The sequence below is a fragment of the Scyliorhinus torazame genome, chromosome 15, assembly GCF_047496885.1.
Source record: "Scyliorhinus torazame isolate Kashiwa2021f chromosome 15, sScyTor2.1, whole genome shotgun sequence".
Lineage (NCBI taxonomy): Eukaryota > Metazoa > Chordata > Chondrichthyes > Carcharhiniformes > Scyliorhinidae > Scyliorhinus > Scyliorhinus torazame.
Genome location: NC_092721.1, coordinates 95,014,101 through 95,033,360, shown reverse-complemented (window position 1 = coordinate 95,033,360; position 19,260 = coordinate 95,014,101). Strand labels below are relative to the sequence as shown.

The 19,260-nt window shown below is 46.2% G+C and overlaps 1 protein-coding gene across 8 annotated transcripts in view; it reads left to right on the top strand.

The window, feature by feature from the left end:
- Positions 1–19,260, top strand: part of LOC140391693 (protocadherin Fat 3-like) — a 1,133,162-nt gene that overhangs the window by 687,311 nt on the left and 426,591 nt on the right. For all 8 annotated transcript variants that reach the window (XM_072476450.1, XM_072476451.1, XM_072476455.1 and 5 more), the window contains one exon: positions 7,368–7,682. In XM_072476450.1, the coding sequence (XP_072332551.1) occupies positions 7,368–7,682 (315 nt within the window). The remainder of the gene's footprint in view (positions 1–7,367; positions 7,683–19,260) is intronic.

The window sequence follows — 19,260 nt, the reverse complement described above, 5'->3', positions numbered from 1 at the left end:
CGGACCTCGCGAGCCCAATGATAGCTCCGTGGTCCTATACGACTATGACTCGGACGCACCTTTCGTGTTGCACATTGGCGGCCCCCACATTGAATCCGACGCAGATGCGGATTCATTTTTCGGATTTGAGGATCTTCAATCCAGCAGATATGCCGTCCCAACTTATCAGTACCGGATGATGCTGCAGCCTGACATTAACAGACAGGGAGCGCTGCAAGCACACGGAGAGCGCCCTGCTGCCACACAGAGCGTGGTCCACGTCCCGCTCAACGTTCCCGACTCTATGAAAGAAGACATGCAAGACTCCAGAGCGCAGTCCTCGCATGAACCAGAAGTGACTCCAGTGTCACAAGCCTCCACAGCAAGCTCGTGGACAGACTCCACAATTGCAGAAACGCAAGACTCCAGAGCGCAGTCCTTGCACGAACAAGAAGTGACTCCAGTGTCACAAGCCTCCACAGAGAGCTCGTGGACAGCCTCCACGATAGAAGCAACGCAAGACTCCAGAGCGCAGTCCTTGCACGAACAAGAAGTGACTCCAGTGTCACAAGCCTCCACAGAGAGCTCGTGGACAGCCTCCACGATAGAAGCAACGCAAGACTCCAATGTGCGGTCCTTGCAGGAACAAGACCATGAGGGTCTAGCAACCTCTCCTGACCAACCAGCGGCAGACGATGCAAGTCTGCCATGCTCACGTGAACAGCAAGAAGGCTATAACAGCCTACCATGCTCCACTACACAGCAGCATGACCATGACGGTCTCTCATGCTACAATGAAGGGCACAGCGCTGAAGACTGTTTAAGCCCAGCTGAAGACTGTTTAAGCCCAACTGAAGACAAGCCAAAGGAATCGCCTCTTCCAAGCCCGAAGAAAAAAGGTTTATGCGCTGACCTTCAGGATCATTATAGCTGAACAGAGATTAATAATGCTGCACGGTCACAGAAGGATGCTGAGGATTTGCTAAAGAAATTAATTGAATGTTTAACTTGCAAGGAGCAGACTGAGAATTGCCAGTGTTTTAGTACGGATCGAAAAAATGGACAAGACATTGATCCTCAGGTAATGGAAATAACACAACCTGAATCATATCTACAGCAGGGACAAATGTCTCCCTTCAACACAACGCCGCAAAGTCCCAACTTCGGAGACCAGCAGTTAGTCAGTAATGACTCTTCAAACCTTGAGGGGAACATTAATTGCATTGAACCTATACACACTCCACTGAATAATGAGCAGAACATTGGAGCAAGAATCCTGAGGACACCGACATCGAGTAGCCAGATAACGAATTTAAAACCCGCAGCAGTTTCAAGTGAACCAAGTGTGCTTTCCACTAATGGTGAAGATGCAGATAAGGTCGACCCGATTATCCATTGTACCACACTAACCCCAGTGATTAAGCAGTTATGTATGGGGAGTATAATGTGGGCAATTGAGAACAGTAAAAGAGAGACTGTGACCATGCCAGTCCCAGCAAAACCAGACCCAGAGACCATGAAGGCATGTACATTAGACAAAGATACATATGAGGTACCTGAGAAGAAAAGTGAAACGGAATGTTCTTCGGAAAATAGTACAATGTCGATAGAAACATTGGATCCTATACTCGAGACCATACATATGGGAGAATTTGGGGGTAATAAACAAGGTTCTGCAATGTCTGGGGGAAGATTTAAAATTCCAAAGAAGAAAAGCCCAAATGAAGGACAACGGCAAGACAATGACAGTCCACCGACATGGTGTGCACCACCAGATGAAAACTCTGACAATTTACCCAACCCTAGTGAACAGCAAGCTGCTAATGAGGATCTATCCACGGGATGTGAGACGAGTGACGACAGCATCCCACTTCCCATGCAAAAGGTGCAAGGTGACAGACCTCGCCTAGTGCATATCGAGGCACTCGACGATCACGGTGGGACCACTGACGACTGCGGTGGCGGCGCACCGCTTCCACCCGCGATGGCTCGAGCCTCTCCACTGGTTGGTGCATTCCTGCATGTTCCGACTCCAGAAGTGCAGCTTCAGGGAATCTCGGCTGCCTCCAGTGAACCTGTTGGGACTCCGGACGGGGAGCATCGACGGAAGGCAGACCGGACTCCAGATGGGGAGCAGCCAAGCGCCGACTCTGATTCGCGCACGCCAGACCTTGCTCCGGACGGGCGGTGTCGCGGCCTCGGTGACGGCACGCTCAGGGTGACGGCGGATGCCACGGCGACAGGGAATGGATCGCGTGGCAGTCCCACTGGGTCGGCAGTGGCGACCAGCACCGGCGGTCCAAGACGGAGACACCAATTTGCGCCATCGCCAGACGTTGATGTGAGCAACAATTCTCTCTCCAAGGCGACATGCTTTGACGTTTCTCGGCGGAGTCGCCCTTCCGGCACAGCAGGTGGCCGGAACCAGCGTGCACGGTCTCGGCCAACTTCCACATCTGGCACAGTCATCGCCTTGCATGATATTAGTGATGGTGCTACTTCGATGGCAACGACCCATCGGCTACAAGATGCCGTCCACCACAAACATAAAAAGAAAAAAGACTCCACCTTGTTCCTGGCATGCAGGGCGGATGGATTGGTGCGTAGGCGCAATCAGCGAGCTTTGCGCCGCCTTCCACGCTCGCAACTGAACCGTACGCACATGCCGGATCCTCCACTGGTTCCCAAGGATGACTTCGTGGAGATGCCACGGATCATGCCCCTTCCATCGCCACCAGAACCAAACCACAGCCAAGGCAACACTAACAAAGATGTTGAATGTTATATTTGCACGAATGAAAAACCAAGCACTGCACGAAGTACAACAAATGGAAAAGTAGAGACTTCGGCAACAGCATCACCTCCAACAGTCCAAGGTGAACCAGTGTGAACCCAAATCTCCACAGCTGAACCGGCTTGAGGACCAGCCTATTCTTGAGGCGGTCACCCATTAGACTGGACTTATAACGCTGTTCATACGTTCAAAAAGTCAAACACTTCTGTATTATAACCTGTTGTTGTTTATCGTTCCAGATATCGTCTGACCGGACCACTGTTCAAGTTGTTTTTTTTCTCGCATTCATGTTTTGTTATGGTACAACCTTGTTAGTGTGACGCACCCAACATCGCCCCATGTAAATAGTTACGTCATATACACACGCTGTACACAACACACGCACACACTCTTAGATGCACTCACGACACGATTATATTTATAACCACGTAGGCACATATCTTTGTAAAAAGGGGGGATGTCATGATATTCAAACACACGCATCATGATAGACACACCAACAGACAAATCACAACACACACCACCACAACCAATCACAGAAAGATATAAAAGCACAAACACGACACCTGGTGGTCAGTATTAGCTGGAGAGGAGGACCAGGACAGACCTGCTACACGGCACACTCAGGGAGACAGCACGTGCAGAGTATCCAGAACGAACTGTATTATAAGAGTTAAAATAAAATAGAGTTGTACCACATCCAACTGTGTTGGCTCATCTGTGCACCAGAGCACCCAACACCACACTGGATACAATAGTAAAATGTCTTGCTGTAATTGTACAGGACTTTGGTGAGACTATACCTGGAGTACAGACCTCCATACCCAAGGATGGATGTGCTTGCCTCAATGATGGTGCACCAAAGGTTCACTAGGCTAATTCCTGTATGAGCGGATTGACCCGTGAGGAGAGGTTGGGTAATATAGGCCGATACTCTCTGGAGTTTAGAAGAGTAACAGGTGGCCTTATTTAAATGTATAAAGTTATGAGAGGACTTGACAGGCTGCACCATCCCAAACGTTAATCTTAGAATAAGAGGTTGGCCATTTAGGACAGATGAGGAATAACTTCTTCACTCAAGAGGATTGTGAATCTTTTGAACTCTATATCTTGGAGGGCTATGGATGCTCAAGCCATGAAGTACACTCAATGCTGAGATTAATAGATTTTTAAAAATTCTTTGGGGAAAAAAGGTATATGGATTCAAGCAGGAAATTGGATTTAGGATTGAAGGTCAGTTATACACTGACAAGCTAGCGGAACAGGTTCAAGGGGCTCGGTGGTCCCCGCTTGCTCTTGTTTCTTATTTTCTTACGTTTACATTTGCTACATGCAACTGAATTCCTAAATTCTACTTGACAAAAAAAGAAAATAAAGTCTTGTTGCTTTGCAGCACCTTTCATCATCTCAGGATGCCCCAAAGCACTTGAAAGCCATTGTAGCCCACCTGATTCACTTAGAAAGCACTGTTGGTCAGATAATGGACAAATGCTTGACATATCTGCATAACATTTTTCTAGATTTGAAGTACAATAGGTCTCTAAAATAGTGGAAAATGATGTTGGACAAATAAAGCGTGTGCCTGTTATTATCACCGACACAAGTTCAAAGTGATTGCATCACCTATTTCTTATTAGCTTAATGGCTGAGTTTGTCATTCACTGCAACAATACAAAAAGGAGCTTGTCCCATTATAATAAGCTTTGTGATATAATTTACCCGATCGGTTCAGTGACTTGACTACATGTTTTAAACCTGGAGTAATAAAAACAACCTGTTTTCAGTTTCTCATTTACATGCTGCCTCTCAGCAACATAATTCAAAAGCACAGCATTAGTTTTCAGATGTACACTGCCGACACCCAGCTGTACATCGCCACCACCACCTCTCTCGATTCCTCCACTGTTGCTAAATTATTACCTCTCTAATATCCAATACAAGGTGTAGCCACTCCGCCTTCAGGGCGGAGCTAGAGGTCAACAGCCAACCAGGACCCGGGATCTGACAGCCAATGACATCACGGCTTCACAGTCCCACATGACCCCTAATGCATACTACCACACAAGGTTAGCAGAAATTTGCTCCAATTTAATATTGGGAAAACTAGAGCCACTTTTTGGGCCCCCACTCCAAACTCCATTTCCCAACTACAAAATGTATCCCTCTCCCTGGCAACACTCTGAGCTGGTCTGTTTGCAACCTTGGTGTCACATTTGACCCTGAGATGAGCTTCTGACTCATATTTGTGCCATGAATAAGACTATCTCTCTCCAAATCGATAACATCACAAGACTTCATCCCTGTTTCTGCTCATCTGCTGCTGAAGCCCTCATTCATGCCTTTGTGACCTCTAGTCTTGACTATTCCAATGCGCTCCTGGTTTGTCTCCTATATTCCACCCTCCATAAATTTGGAGCTCATCTGAAATTCTGCTGCCTGTGTCTTTACTCTCCAAGACCTGTTACCTTATTTATTTTCTGCTTGCTGAACTACATTGGCTCCCAGTCACGTAATCTCGTGATTTTAAAATCCTCATCCCTAATTTCAAATGTCTCCCTGGCCTTGTCCATTGCTTTCTCTGTAACCTTCTCCAGCCCCACAACCCTCCAAGATATCATATAATGCTGGCCTCTTGCATATGCTCCAAGCTCCCTGCACCTCTGCCTCTCTACTTTGCTTTCCTCCTTTCAGACCCTTTTCAACCAATCTTTTGGTTACCTGACCTATTATCTCCTTCTGCGGCTCACTGTCATATCTTTTTTTATAGTGCTCCTGTAAAGCACCTTGGGGCAAGAATTGTTTTTGTTGAGCTTTATGTGTTCAAAATGGACACGGGGGCCATGGGAAGCAGAAGAAAGTTGGTGTGCTTAAAATGAGAGAATACATTAGCAATGTGTTAAGAACCCGCTGATATTAAATGGAAATTAAAGGTAACTTGGAACATTGGTTCTTGGTGTATATTTTCAATTTGATATACCGAGAGAAAAATATGTGAACCAGGGAGGAATAATCCAGTTTTTGTGTGAACAATTAATAAAGAATATTTATTAAATTAAAATAAAAAAACACATGACATGAAGCATTATAGTACACTACAACACTTAAGGACACGCAGCAATGCAGTGATTAGCACTGTTGCTTCACGTCGCCAGGGACCCGGATTCGATTCCGACTTGGCTCACTGTCTGTGCAGAGTCTACACGTTCTCCCGTGTCTGCGTGGGTTTCCTCCGGGTGTTCCGATTTCCTCCCACAAGTCCCGAAAGACGTGCTTGTCAGGTGAATTGGACATTCTGAATTCTCTCTCAGTGTACCTGAACAGGTGCTGTAGTGTGGCGACTAAGGGATTTTCACAGTAACTTCATTGCAGTGTTAATGTAAGCCTATTGTGACAATAATAAAGATTATTATCATTATTACACTGACATCTGTACACATAGTGTTACATGAAATTACTTCTTGGTTCCCAACTACCTACGTTTCCTGAACTGTGAGATGCCCCTTTTTCCCAAACAACATCCAATATTATATAACTTTACGAGCTAAATTCAGTAAAAAATTACCACAGACCGGTTATGGGCCATGTTTGGGAAAACCATCTTCAGTTTCAGCAAAGGCGAAAATCTTTTTGGTTCAAGTTTTGATTTTAACCGGCTGCCCGTTTAGCACCAACTTGTTTTTGGGAGACTGTTTCTGCAGCTGGGTGAGGCTGATAATAGCTGATCCGTGTTTGTTTCCCTTTCCCCCCAGTCATTGTATGATGGCGAGTCCATTGTTTCCCTTTGATGTTATCCACTCTGTGAAGTCAGCGTTTGGCATATTCATGTTACTTTCCTTATCCCTCCACTTTGAATTTACCCTTTCTATACCCCCATTGTTTCGCTCTATTCACCTAGGTAAACACTTGCTTTTTCTCACTCATATGCCAATTTACATCTCAACATCTCTTCAGACATCTCCCTGTTTTATTTTCTTTTATCCCAATTTTATTTTTTAATCTTCATTTTCCCCAATTCTTAACACGTTACTTTCTATAAATTGTATAGGGTTAAAAATAAAAATACAAGATAGTGAATGTAAGGTAAGCAAAAGAGAAATATATTTTATTTTTGTTTTAAAGTGTTTAATTGTAAGGATCAATATAATAATCATAGATCTAAAGCTACCTCTTAATATTTGATCAGCTTTATTGCAGTAACATTAGGATAGTCATCCCCAGATGACTGGAATTCCATAGATCTGCCAATGGTCTAAGCATTACCTATGGCATAGTGGGGCTTTACTTAGATGAAGACCAGTAATTAGGAATTTGTCTTATCATGCATGTTACGTCAGGATATGTTTTATTGCAGTAAAGCAGCACCATAGATGTATGGTGTAACTCGATAATGAAGAAATGGAAGGAAATAAAACAAGTTCAAAATCATTAACCATTATTTACTGTACATAAAACTAATTATTTCTATCCATTTGATATTACATTGTACCAATATAATCAGTAAGATATGAAGGATTATTATTGAACACAATTGGTATGGTGAATGTTCAAAGATTAAACATTATGGAATTCATGTGTTTATCTTCTTTCTTTTTAGGTGTTATTAATACAGCTGATGTACTCGATCGTGAAACAACTGCATCCTACTGGCTTACTGTGTATGCTACTGATCGTGGAGTTGTTCCATTGTTTTCATCCATTGAGATCTACATTGAGGTTGAAGATGAAAACGACAATGCACCAATAGCATCGCAACCTATTTATCATCCATCCATTATGGAAAATTCTCCCAAGGATGTTCCCATTGTTCAGATTCAGGCCTATGATCCAGACTCCAGTTCCAGTGATAAAATGACTTTTAGGATTACAAGTGGGAATCCGCAGAACTTCTTTACCATTAACTCCAAGACAGGTAAGTCTCTTTGTTCTTCTTAATTTATTCTTCATTGAGGGAGCAGTTACTTGAAAACTCATTGTCAAGCACTGACTACTGACTGTTTTATACTTTGCAATGTTTTCTTTGCTGCTAAATCAGATATGATCTTAAAGAATGAGGGATGGCATTTCTCATACATTCTCTTGTGCAATATCATAAACATTTAGTGTTCATGTGGTGCCAGGACATTATTGTACATCAGTGAGTGCCAACATACTAAGTCACACCTTTGAGCTTATAGTTGGGCAAACAATTAGTACATTATCACTGAGAAGAAACAAGGACCCAGATCTTCTGATTTCCAGGACATCGTATCTGGGAGGTACCCCAGAAGATGCCTTTGGGGAGCTCCCTTGCAGGGCCCCCTGCAATGGCTGCATGGGAATTGTCCAGGAAATCAAACTTCCGATGAGCAATTACTCTGCACCAGGAACCATCCGATACTCATATTTAAATATGAGACACCACAGATAGTTCCAACTGCCTTCCCAGAATAATTACTCAGGAAAAGGTAGAAGAATTAAAACCACTTCTCTAATTCCTGGATAACTATGCTACGAATGCCTTTTCCTCCAGCAACCCCTCAGAGGACCCCAAGACTACTCCCCCTAGCCTCCAGACCCCCTGACTACTTTCCCCACTCCCATACTATCCTATTGATCCCCGACTACCCACCATCTCTGACTGGCAACCCAACCACGCCCCCCCCCCCCCACACCCCATTCTGACTGACTGACCAGCCAACCCTACTTCCAGACACAACCTAAACAGCAACCCAACTCTTTCTCTTCACCCCCCCACCCCCACCCCACCCTTGGCTGCTACTGTTAAAGGAGGTGTGGCCTCCTTGCCTCCATAGCTGCTGCCCTAGACAGAAGGCCTCGGTAATCTACTGTCCTGTATATATTTGAGGAGGTGCAAGTCGGAAAGTCAAATGAGAAAGTACAGCTCCCGACTAAAGTAAATTAAAAGGAGAAGAGTGGCAATTTGTTTGTGATTCACATTCCTCAGGAGCTAAGTTCCAACTTTTGCACCTGCTAATTGTCAGCCCCATGAAGCTGAATGGTACTTGCACCAAGTCAAATTTATGTCTTTTGTGAATTGGATATGTTTCATAGCCAATGAGGAAAAAAAATTGATCTTTCCCCAACTTACCATAAATTCCATTGGCGATAAGCCATGACCTTATTGAATGGTGGAGCTGGCTCGAGGAGCCGAGTGGGCTACTCCTCCTAATTTGCATGTTCGCATGAAAAACACTTGTTAGTATTAACAAATGAAAAATAAAACCCAAAGTTGATTAATGGTGCATAAAGCAAAAATATCTTGACACTTTAAATACAGAAAAGATAGTATCAATTACAGCATGTTGGCTGTATTGAGCATTTCTGAGAAAACTGTTTTCGTTAAAGTAAAGCTGTTGTATCGCAATAGCAAAATACCTATTGAGAGTTATGTTTGATTATTTATGACCATGTAAAAGCCAAGACCATTCACCTGCAGATATTACTGTATTAAGCCTGTGGTTTGCTTCATGAAGGGTGTTATATTACTTGGGAGTAATATTTGTTACTCATTTGTTTATGCCGAGATGAACTTAAATTTGATAATGAATACTCGAAGTCGTCCAGTGATAAATTATTTATTGAGTAACTAATCAATTTACTTGTGAGTTCTTTTCTTCAATACTTATATACTAGTAGTTTAATTAAACAAGATAGATTTAGATTAGCAATGAATAATATACTTTACATTCTGAGCTTGCTATACTTCTGTCCTCTAGCTACAACACATCCAAAAGAGAGCGGGAAAACAGATTGAGGTTGTTTATATACTCCCTGTTAGTGTTGCCCTATAGTGATTGTCATAATATGCACCCATGCACATTATGAGGTAAAAGCAGGCAGTGACAGACACCCAGATGAGCCAATCAACATACAGAACAGAACACAACCAATCACCAGACAGAACACCAGAGGTGGGCTTCCAACTATAAAACACACGAGGCATCAGCACTCTACCTCTTTCCACTGGTGACCACTGTAGTGACAGTCAGGGTGTACAAATCATTCAACACCTTCTACACGTGGATCTGAGCTAACCTGGTCTAGATAGTTAGAGTTAGTTTACTTAGAGTAGTAGAGTCAACCCACAGGCAGCGGTGTGCTTCGTTACTGAAGTTTAATGAATCTTATTGAACCAACGCCTATGTTTGGTGTATGCTTTATCGTTTATCTGCATCATGTTGCAGTCCGTGTTACCCCAGGGTGAATAACACAACATGATACCAGAAGTGGCTACTGCTTCTAAGTAATTTACCTTCGAAAGTTCACTGACGACCAGCAACTGCCTTCCAGCGGCATGGAAAATATCCAGGCACCTATAGCTCTGAATCTCCGGAAATCTTGCCACCAACTGACGAGTCTTCAAGCAGAAATTCAGTCTATACATCGAGGCCTCGAGCTTCGAAAGTGCATCCGATGCCCGAAAAATCACGCTGCTACTATCGGCTGCGGGGGACCAGGCCATCCAAATCTTCAATTCGCTCACTTTTGCCGACGGTGAGGACAAGACCAAGTTCCAGACCGTCTTAGCCAAATTCGACAGTTACTGTGAAGTCGAAACGAACAAAAGCTTCGAGCGTTATGTCTTCCAGCAACGCCTTCAGGGTAAGGATGAGCCTTTCCAGTCTTTTCTCACTCATCTGTGCATTCTAGCGCAATCCTGCAACTACGGTGACACCGCTGACTCCCTCATCAGGGATCAGATCGTGTTTGGCGTCCACTCCGACGCCCTGCGGGAGCAGCTCCTAAAAATAAAAAATATGACCCTGCCAGTAGCCATCGAGACATGCAATGTCCATGAACAGGCGAAAAGTCGCTATTCCCGCCTAAAGTCGGCACAGCAGGACAGACTTGCCTCCCACGAGGCTGGGTTTACAGGACATCGCCTGAATGCGGCACCTGAGCATCGATGAAGGTGGCCATTTTGTGCGCTTTTCCAGGGGTCCCACGCATGCGCACCACGGTCAGGAGAACGAAGCGGGCGAAGACCGCACTGCGCATGTGCGACGACGCATGGAGCGTCACGACGTTGACGTGCCCCAACTGCAGCACCGCCCATTTAAAGCAGCAATGCCCTGCAAGAGGCAGGCGATGTCTCAACTGCAAGAAACCTGGCCATTATGCGGCCTTGTGCAGGTCTGCACCTCCGATAAGGGGGCCAGCGATCCCAATTCCAATGCAGACGCGTTCGAAGTGTGCAGCAAGGGCTGCTGGATTTGGAACCTGATCCCGCCATGGATCCAGAGGATGACTACCCGGCGTCCCCATATCGAGTGGGCACCATCACCATGCATGACAAGGCCTCCTCGCATTCAGCATCACACATACCCATCCTCAAGGTGGATTCTGCGGACGAGTGGCATGCAACAGTACAAGTCAACCATTGTAGCATCCGGTTCAAGCTGGACACCGTGTGCTTCGGCGAATCTAATCTCCCAAGCGGATCTTGCTCGTATCCAAAGGCAGCCACAATTCTTCCGCCGGCCTGCCAGCTGCTTGACTACAATGGCAATGCCATCACTGCATTAGGGTCATGTCACCAGCATGTTCTAACAAGGCCATCAAGGCCACTTTGCAGTTTGAGATCGTCAAGCCCGGCAAGGCTTCCCTGCTTGGTGCCCATGCATGCAAGCTACTCCATCTCATCCAGCACGTACATGCCATGTCCTCTGCCAACACCACTCTTCAGGCCGACATTGATGAGCTACTATTGCAATACCCGGATGTGTTCAGTGGGATGGGCACGCTTCCCTACCGCTATAAAATTTTGCTTAGGCCTGATGCCACGCCTGTAATCCATGCGCCATGCCGGGTGCCGGCACCTCTAAAGGACCGTCTAAAGGCACAGCTGCAGGAGCTCCAAGATCAGGGTATAATATATAAGGTGACGGAACCAACTGACTGGGTCAGCTAGATGGTCTGTGTCAAGAAGCCCTCTGGAGAACTGCGCATTTGTATCGATCCCAAGGATCTGACCGGTACATTATGCGGGAACACTACCCGATCCCGAAGCGGGAGGAGCTGATAAGTGAGATGGCACATGCCAAATTCTTTACAAAGCTGGATGCATCGTGTGGCTTGTGGCAGATACAACCGGATGAGTCCAGCGGGAAGCTGTGCACGTTTAATATACCTTTCGGAAGATATTGCTACAACCGCATGCCGTCTCATGTTTCTTAGATCAGGTATTGCCAGACTTCCATGTTTCAAATGACATATCTTTCCATATTTTCAATTACACCTGCAACCCCAAATACCTGAAGTGGGTCACCATCCTGCGAAATGGCAGCCCCTGTTGCTAACTTTTGCCTTAGTTTAATTGCTCTGTTTTATCACCTTTGCTCTTGAGTCGCCAGGTATCTTTCTGATACCGCCACGAGGTTCAAGTCCGAGTAATTTTCCCATCAGCCTTTGCCGTTCGCCATTTTAAATCGGGGTTAGCCATTCTAAATCGGGAGTTAGCCATTTTAACTGGCTACACCCCCCACCCCCCCCCCCCCCCCCCACTCCCAGCCGGCACAAAATATTCACTCTTTTCCAGGTTCCATTTATATCCTGAAAAAGACCCAAATCTTCGAAGACGTTCCATTAAGTTCCCCACCGACGTACTTGGCTCAGATATACATAACAATACATCGTCCATGTACAGAGATACCCTATGTTCCACCCCACTTCCCATACTCTTCCCTTCCACAGTCCCGAGCTCCTTAAACTGATGGCCAAAGGCTCTATCGTTAATGCAAATTGCAGAGGGGAAATAGGGCACCCCTGACTGGTTCCCTGGTGCAGAGCAAAGTACCCCAAACTCATGTTGTCTGTGCGGACACTCGCCATCGGTTCCTTATATAATAGCCGTAACCACTCCATGAATCTCGGCCCCATCCCAAACCTGTCAAGAACCGCAATCAAATACCCTCATTCTATTCGATCAAATGCCTTTTCCGCGCCTAGTGCAACTACTATCTCTGTCTCCTTTCCATCAGCAGGGATCATGATTACATTCAATAACCTCTTAATATTTGAGAATAGCTGCCTTCCTTTCATGAACCCCATCTGGTCCTCCCTTATCACTTTCGGGAGGCACCCCTCTAACCTAGCCAGCAGTACCTTCGCCAGTATCTTTGCTTTAACATTCTGCAGCATATAGGCCTGTACAACCCACACTCTATCAGGTCCTTTTCTTTCTTTAACAGAAAGGAGATTGAGGCCTGCCCCAGTGTTTGTGATCGTACCCCCTTCCCTATCGCCTTCTCAAACAACCCCACCATCAGTGGCGCCAATTTGTCTTTAAATTCCTTGTAATACCCCACTGGGAACCCACCTGGCACTGCCACCTTCCCCGATTGCATCCTCCCAATTGCCTCCTTTACCTCCTGTTCCCCCAACGACCTCTCCAGTGTGGCTCTGTCTTTATCCTCCAGCCTCGAAGATTCCAATCCATCCAGGAACTCCCGTATCCCCTGATCCTAGCCCGGTGGCTCCGACCAAAACAAATTTTCATAGAACTCCTCAAACACCTTATTAATCTGGTCCGGGGCCACCACCAATTTCCTCATTCTATCCCGCACCTGGACAACATCCCACGCCGCCGACTCCATCCGATGTTGGCCTGCCAGCATGCGCTCCCCCTCTCCCCATACTCGTAAATCACTCCCCTTACCCGCCTCAGTTGGCGCACCACCTTCCCTGTGGACAACTGATCAAAGCTAACCTGAAGCTCCCTCCTTCTGTCCAAAAGTGCCGGATCTGCATCTTCTGCAGTGGTTAGCACTGTTGTTTCATAGCGCCAAGATCCCAGGTTCAATTCCCAGCTTGGGTTGCTGTCTGTGCTGCGTCTGCACATTCTCCCTGTGGCTGCGTGGATTTCCTCCCACAAGTCCCGAAAGACGTGCTGTAAGATAATTTGGACGTTGTGAATTCTCCCTCTGTGTATCTGAACAGGCGCCGCAATGTGGCAAATAGGGGTTTTTCACAGTCATTTCATTGCAGTGTTAATGTAAGCCTACTTGTGACAATAAAGATTATTTTTATACCTCCTGTCCACCTCCAACATCTCCTCTATAAGCCTTTGATGCTCTTCCCTCTCCTCTTTATCTACCTTGGACTTGAACAATATCCCCTCCCCCCACTCACCAATGCGTTCAGGGTTTCCCATACCACAGCCTGCGGTACGTGCCCCGTACAATTAAAGCCCACATGCTCCTCAATCACCTTCCCGATCTTCTCACAAAAACTTTGGTCCTCCAGCAACCCCATATCCATTGTCCACTCTGGTGTCTGCTCTACCCCCTTTTCCAGGACCATGTCCAACCAATGCAGCGCGTGGTCCGAGATCACTTTCGGCGAACACTCTGAACCCCTAACCCCCGCCAGCAATTCCTTCCCTACTGCAAAAAAGACTATTCTTGAATAAACCTTATGAACCGAGGAGAAAAACGAATATTCCCGCTCCCTTGGGTGCAACAGCTTCCACGGGTCCACCCCTCCCATTTCCCTCATGAGCCTAACCCAGAATCCCTCCATCTACTTCCTCTCAAAAGCATCAGTCCCCTCCCCACACTTTTCGCACCACCTAGGCCCATTGAAACCTGTTCGACCAGGTTCCAATGACCGTAGCCCCTCCCCTGACCACATTCTGTGCGGTAGCCAGCTTGACGTGCTCGTGTGGAGACCCCTACCCAGGCTACACTCCCCTCCAATAACCCCCCCTCCCCAAACCCGGTCCCAAGAAAACAAAGAAATCCCCTTCAAGCAAACAAAAACCCAATGCAAACACACAAACCTCAGAAAACCGTCATTGCAAAAAATCCCAACTCCTACCTTACCCAAATAGGCAACTTCGCCCCCTTTAACACATATAAAAACATGAAATAAAAAATAGAATTATATTCAATCTTCCATCCCCCCCTACCCTCAGTCCAAAACCAATCCTCAGTCCCATTTCCCACTTCTGTTCCAATCCTTCTACCTTCACAAACGCCTCCGCCACTTCCACCATCTCAAAGTAAAAGTCTTTGGAGCTATATGTCACCCTCAACTTATCTGGGTACACTATGCAGAACCACACACTGCTGTTATACAGTGCAGTCTTCACTCGGCCGAAGGCTGCCCGCCTCCTCGCCAACTCCACGGTTAGGTCCTGGTAAATACGTATACCAGCTCCAGCCCACTGCACCTCCTACTTCTGCTTCGCCCAACTCAGAACCTTTTCCTTCACGTGGTACCTATGGAAACAAATAATTACCACTCTTGGCGGCTCATTCGCCTTTGGTTTATGCTTCAATGGCCGATGAGCCCGATCCAGGGACATACTGGTTGGGGTGAAGGGTTTTAAATGTGTCACAGGGGTCCAACAATGCCCCATTCTCCCAATGGTGCTGCCGCACTCTGCCCACCAGCCCCTCACCCCCTATCTGCATGCCTACCTGTGACTGGGACAACCTCCGTAGCACTTCACCCATTCCCATCTGAGAGCGGGACATGTCCCGTAGCACCTCATCAAGGTCAGCTTGCTACTAGATCACAGTGAGTCAGACAATCTACCAAGGCCCTCACCCATGTTTGTCACCGACTGCGCAACGCCTTGGACATATTCACTGATGCTGCTGCCATTGTGCACCCGGCTCTCCACTGTGGTTGCCACCCTAACAGTGTTGACCTCGCTGCCAAGCATTGCCAGCAATGTCTCCTGCGCCCATAGCCTCTGGGACTCCTCCAATCAGCTATGGACCTGCTGGAGTGTCACTGACATCTCCCTCTGAATGTCCCGGCCGCTCCCCAACATCTCTATCAGCTCTGGTATAGCATGCTCCATCAGCTTAGCATCTGACTTGGACCCAGCTGGGTGCTGGGATCCAGCAGACCTCCCACTGCTGTCTTGCCTGCGAGTTACTGCCCCCACCTGATGTACACCAACTTTGTGGTGCTCAACAGATTGTGCTCTTGAAGCCTGACCCCAACATTGCCCACCGAGGGTTGAGCAGCTGCACTGGTGGTGGGTGGAGATGACAGCAGTGTTGCGTCGATCGTGGCATCCTCTGAGCTCTTTTCTGAGGTGGTCTCAGGGAGGCAGGGAAGGGGGCAATCCTGGATGGGCCAGTGCCATCAGATGGAGGACCTGTGGGAGAATGGACCCCTGGTCAGTGGGAGGGATGGGTCAGTCTGTATGGCAACAACAACTTACATGTGATAGGTCCTCCGGGTGGGGCCCGGTGGCTCCTCACCTCTGTGGCGCGCCAACCTCCGTATTGGTGACCACTCTGTCCTCGGTCACCCCAGTCGCCTTCAGGGCCTGTTCCTCGAAGGTGGTGAGGATTCTTATGTCTGGCACCCTTCCGCCAGTCTTGGGCACTCTCCCGGCCATTGTGGGAGAACTTCTCCTGCGGAGGCACAGAGAGGCTATTGTTACCCATATGTGTGGTTCACAATTGTGGGGAGGTGCTAAAGGAACAGCTAGGTGGGGGGTTGAAGGGATGATTGGGAGCTGCATGAGGAGTTTGAGGGGCGGATGGTGCTCATGTGAGGGCGGAAAGGTCTCTGGGATGGGGGGTATTGGTGCGCGTTGGTGTCAACTCACTCATGCTGCCCGCTGTAGGTCGTTGAACTCCTTGCAGAACAGGAGGCCAGTCCAGGAGGCCAGTCCTCCTAGTCATGCTTCCTGAGCTGACCACCGCTGCCACTTTGTCCCAGGCGGCACTGGCTGCCCTGTGACTCACCCTCCAGGATCCTTGAAGGAACAGGATATACCTCCTGGCCTTGACCGCATATAGGAGCTTCCCCAGGTCTGCGTCTTCAAATTTTGGGGTTGGTCTTCTCGGTGCCATGGCTGCAAGCTGAGTGGGGTTGGCTGTGCATCTGCTGTCTAAGTGCTTCTAAGCCTTGTAATCGGGAGCTGACAAGTGTGGTCCCAGCAAATCGGTTGGCAAACCTTAATTTGCAGTGTGAAGCCCATTGGGCCTCGTTAAGTGGACCAATTAACATTGAATAGCGTTGCGGGCCTCAACGGACCAAGCGCCGGAAAACTTGCAGCAGTTTGCGTACGCTACTACACTTAGAAATCTTTCTGGAGAATGTCACTTGTACAAGGTACTGTAACATGCCCAGTGCTTAAGGTATTTTGTATCTCATCAAAGAGTCTGACTCCTGTATGAGAGGAAAAATCAATGTAGGAACGAGGATAATCTATGCTGTTACGTCAAAGGTGATAAAGTACAGGGAAACAATTTTATTTTCCAAAATACAGTAAAATCCACAAGACTACATTTATTGTTATTGGACATATTCATGGGTCTTACAGTACAAGAGTGTATCGGTTAAATTGATTGTTCTAAGTGCCAAACAAGTAGTGGCAGGAGTCAGAGGGCAAATATTTATTGTACTGTTTCAAGAAAAGATTGTACAGAAGTCAACTAAGTTCACAGTAAACAAAAAACAAAAACACATTCACAGTTTGAATTTGCTAATGTTATGGGTAAGTCGCAATCATTAAAAAAAATAATTTTGGTGATATGGGCATCGCTAGTTAGGTCAGCGTTTACTGCCCATTCCTAGTTGTCCTTCAGAAGGTGCTGTTGAGTTGCCTTCTTGAACCTCTGCAGTCCCTGAGGTGTAGGTGATGGTAAGAAATAAAATAAATTGGATATTGTGTAAGGATAGGGAGGAAGTACATTAGCTGAAAATTAAATAAAGGCATCAGTCACATGACCTCATTTAATTGTTCAGTCTCGGAGTGTTTCCAATTCAGAAAGATAATTTTGAAGCCACAAAAATCAGTTTGAAACAATTTCAAATATTTAGCTGAAAGCCTAGATAAAGCAATAATCTATTAACAATAAATTATTCCACAGCATGTGTTTATCTAGTTCATTAGTGAGCAGTTAGCATTTGATTTTACCTCCTGCCTCAAGATCATTATCATTAAATCACATGTTTTCGTCAGTATTATCCAATTCGCAGCATGCTGAGAGGCACATGGTTACTCAGCACTCATTGGAAGAAAACTATTGGTGCTTCATAGTCCTGATTTCAGGAAAACTAGCTGATCATTCACTGTATTTTCAAAAACTCGGTAAAAATATTTTTTTTTAAACTATAAAATTACAAATATATTCTATATATTCTACATTTTAATTTTTTTTTAGTAAATGTTGCCACCACTATATCCTTGTCAAAAGCACTCTGTTGTTCTGGAATGGAATGGAACCATAATAAGGAAATGTGCATTTGGCTGTGAGTTTGTGACCCAGCAATTGCGTCACCGGGACATAATTTACTGGTTCCCCAACATCTCATTTAAAGGATATCCCAATGATGCACTGGGGAACCCTATCGGAGGTTCCCATATAAAAGTTTAACTGGCAATTGCCTAGAAGTGCTAACTTCCTCTGGACAATCGTCAACTGAAATCCTTAGCAGAAATGTAACGTTGAATGACAAAGCAAGTTAGGTCGTGTGGACCAAGCAGGCTCACCTGTCGCATTAAAGGTAAGCGAAAATGGTGTGTGTCGCGAAGGTCGGCCGTTGCGGTCCGCAAAGGCCGGCAGGTGTGTGTCGCGAAGGTCGGCCGGTGTGGGTCGCAAAGGTCGGCTGGTGTGGGTCGCAAAGGTCGGCTGGCGTGGGTCGCAAAGGTCGGTCGAGTGCCAGAGAGATGTGTTGGGACTCTGATTGATGGATTGGCCCAAAAGCCTGTGATCTGCCCGATAAGAGGTGGTGATTGGATCTGATCCTACTGGAATGCTTTTCAGAGTCCAAGGTTTGAGTTTGGTTTCAGTTTTTTTTTCTGGCAGCAAGAAGGAGACAAGAATTTCTCCAGAAAGACGAGGTTTCTGAACTGGCAGCGAGCTTGGATAAATCTATTTATAGGAGAACCATTACAGGCTGTGCAAGCAGAGCCCAGACTCTGCTAACACTCTCGAGAAAAGGCTGATGTGAACCGATTAACTCTCTCTCCAGGAAGACAGAGGCCTGAAGACAAACCACAAACTGAAAGCACAGTTTACTGAAAAGTAATGTGTATTTCCAGGGAAAATTGTGAGTAATGCATCTCCAACCGACAGAGAACCTGAATGGATGAATCTACAAATAAGATCATTGCAGACTGCAAATGAAAGTCTTTAATCTGCCATCTTGCTTTGAAGAAAAGTGTGCTAAGCCCATCATTTGAAACAAAGACTCTTTCTTCCCTCCACTTATGAGTTTTATGCCTTTTCACTGTGTTTGGTTGTCGTGTGTGTGTATAGAGTGTGGGGGTGCAAGTAAGTGGGTAATGATTATTAGCTTGTCATTATCCAGTTCTATCTACTGCATATTTCATGGTAGTTCTTGTTATAAATAAACAGTAATTATGTTTAATTTACAAACCTGGTGACTGGCATTATTGGTTAATGCACTTGTGTTGTGACTCCAAGGCATGTGGAGTTGGAATTGACCATGCACTAGCCCAGGGTGTCATAGAAACTGTTTCTATAGCACCATTAATCAGCCACTTTCTA